This window comes from Gekko japonicus, unplaced genomic scaffold (genome assembly GCF_001447785.1).
Source record: "Gekko japonicus isolate JY-2015 unplaced genomic scaffold, Gekko_japonicus_V1.1 scaffold3302, whole genome shotgun sequence".
NCBI classification, from domain to species: domain Eukaryota; kingdom Metazoa; phylum Chordata; class Lepidosauria; order Squamata; family Gekkonidae; genus Gekko; species Gekko japonicus.
In genome coordinates, this window is record NW_015173237.1 from 82,224 (window position 1) to 83,653 (window position 1,430).

General features: G+C 51.5%; 1 protein-coding gene across 1 annotated transcript in view; it reads left to right on the forward strand.

Moving 5' to 3' along the window:
• Window positions 1-1,430, forward strand: part of HUWE1 (HECT, UBA and WWE domain containing 1, E3 ubiquitin protein ligase) — a 126,549-nt gene that overhangs the window by 50,727 nt on the left and 74,392 nt on the right. Inside the window, exon 25 of the mRNA XM_015422763.1 lies at window positions 381-481. Coding sequence (XP_015278249.1) covers window positions 381-481 — 101 coding nt within the window. The remainder of the gene's footprint in view (window positions 1-380; window positions 482-1,430) is intronic.

Here is a 1,430-nt window from a genome sequence, read left to right on the forward strand (position 1 = left end):
CCACCCCCTGTTGAGTGCAGAATCAGCCTAGAGCATCCCTGACAGGCGTTTGTCCAGCCGCTGCTGAAAGACCGCCAGTGAGGGGGAGGCTCACCCCCTCCCAAGGCTGCACGACTCTGACTGTAAAAAGTTTTCCCTAAGATTCAGCTGGTTCCTTTCCCGCCTTTAATTTAAACCCACTATTGTCAGTCCTAATTCACAAGCTGTGGCTTCCTTGTCACTGAGTGGGAGACTGTCCGGGACCCATGCTAATGGAGGGTGACTGATTCCTTTGCTCTGGTTGGCTTAATCTGACTTTTTGATGGGGGATGGGAACCAGTGTGTGCCCAGAGGGGGGTGTCCTCTTGTCCTAACTACGCCTCATTTGTCTGCCTTCACAGTTTGCCTTCAGGCTGTGAGTTTGGCCAGGCTGATATGCAAAAACTGGTCCCAAAGGAAGAGAAAACGACCCCCAACGCCACCCAGGGAGCCAAAAAACCAGGTATGACTGTGGGAAAGCTGGTGTTTTTGCATCTTCCAAATGAATCCATGTCATAATAAGGGTGCTTCAAGATATTCAAGCATCTCAGAGAGGATTGTCTTGATTCATGGTCTTTGTTTGGTGTAGTGGTTAAGTGTGCGGGCTCTAACCTGGGAGAACCGGGTTTGATTCCCCACTCCTCCACTTGCACCTTCTGGATGACCCTGGGCAAGCCATCGTTCTGACAAGAGCTGTCCTTGAAAGAGCAGTTTATGTCAGAGCTCTCTCAGCCCCACCTACCTCACAGGGTGTCTGTTGTGGGGAGGGGAAGGGAAAGGCGTTTGTAAGCCGCTCTGAGACTCCAAGTGAAGGGCGGGGTATAAATCCAATCTCCTCCTCCTCCTCTTTCTTCTTCTTCTTCTGTAGTGTAAAGTGAACATGTTGGGGAGGGGGATCAAGTTGGGTAGCCGTGTTAGTCTGTCTGTCTAGCAGTCGAAAAGAACAAGAGTCCAGTAGAACCTTAAAAAGGTAAAGGTTCCCTTGCTCGAAAGCCAGTCGAATCCGACTCTAGGCTCATCTCCATTCCAAAGCCGAAGAGCCAGCGTTGTCCGAAGACGTTTCCGTGGTCATGTGGCCGGCATGACTAAACACCAAGGCGCACGGAACGCTGTTACCTTCCCACCGAAGTGGTCCCTATTTATCTACTTGCAATTTCTTGCTTTCGAACTGCTAGGTTGGCAGGAGCTGGAACTAGAGACGGGAGCTCACTCCGTCATGCGGCACCCAGGTCTCGAACTGCTGAACTACCGTCCTTCCACAGCCTGCAGTTCAGCGTCTTAACCACTTGAGCCACCGCAGCTCCCTTAGCACCTTAGAGACCAACAAGATTTGTGGCAGGGGGAGAAGCTTCCATGAGTCTCTGCTCACTTCTTCAGATACAGCTGGCAACTGAAGAAGTGAGCCAGTGACT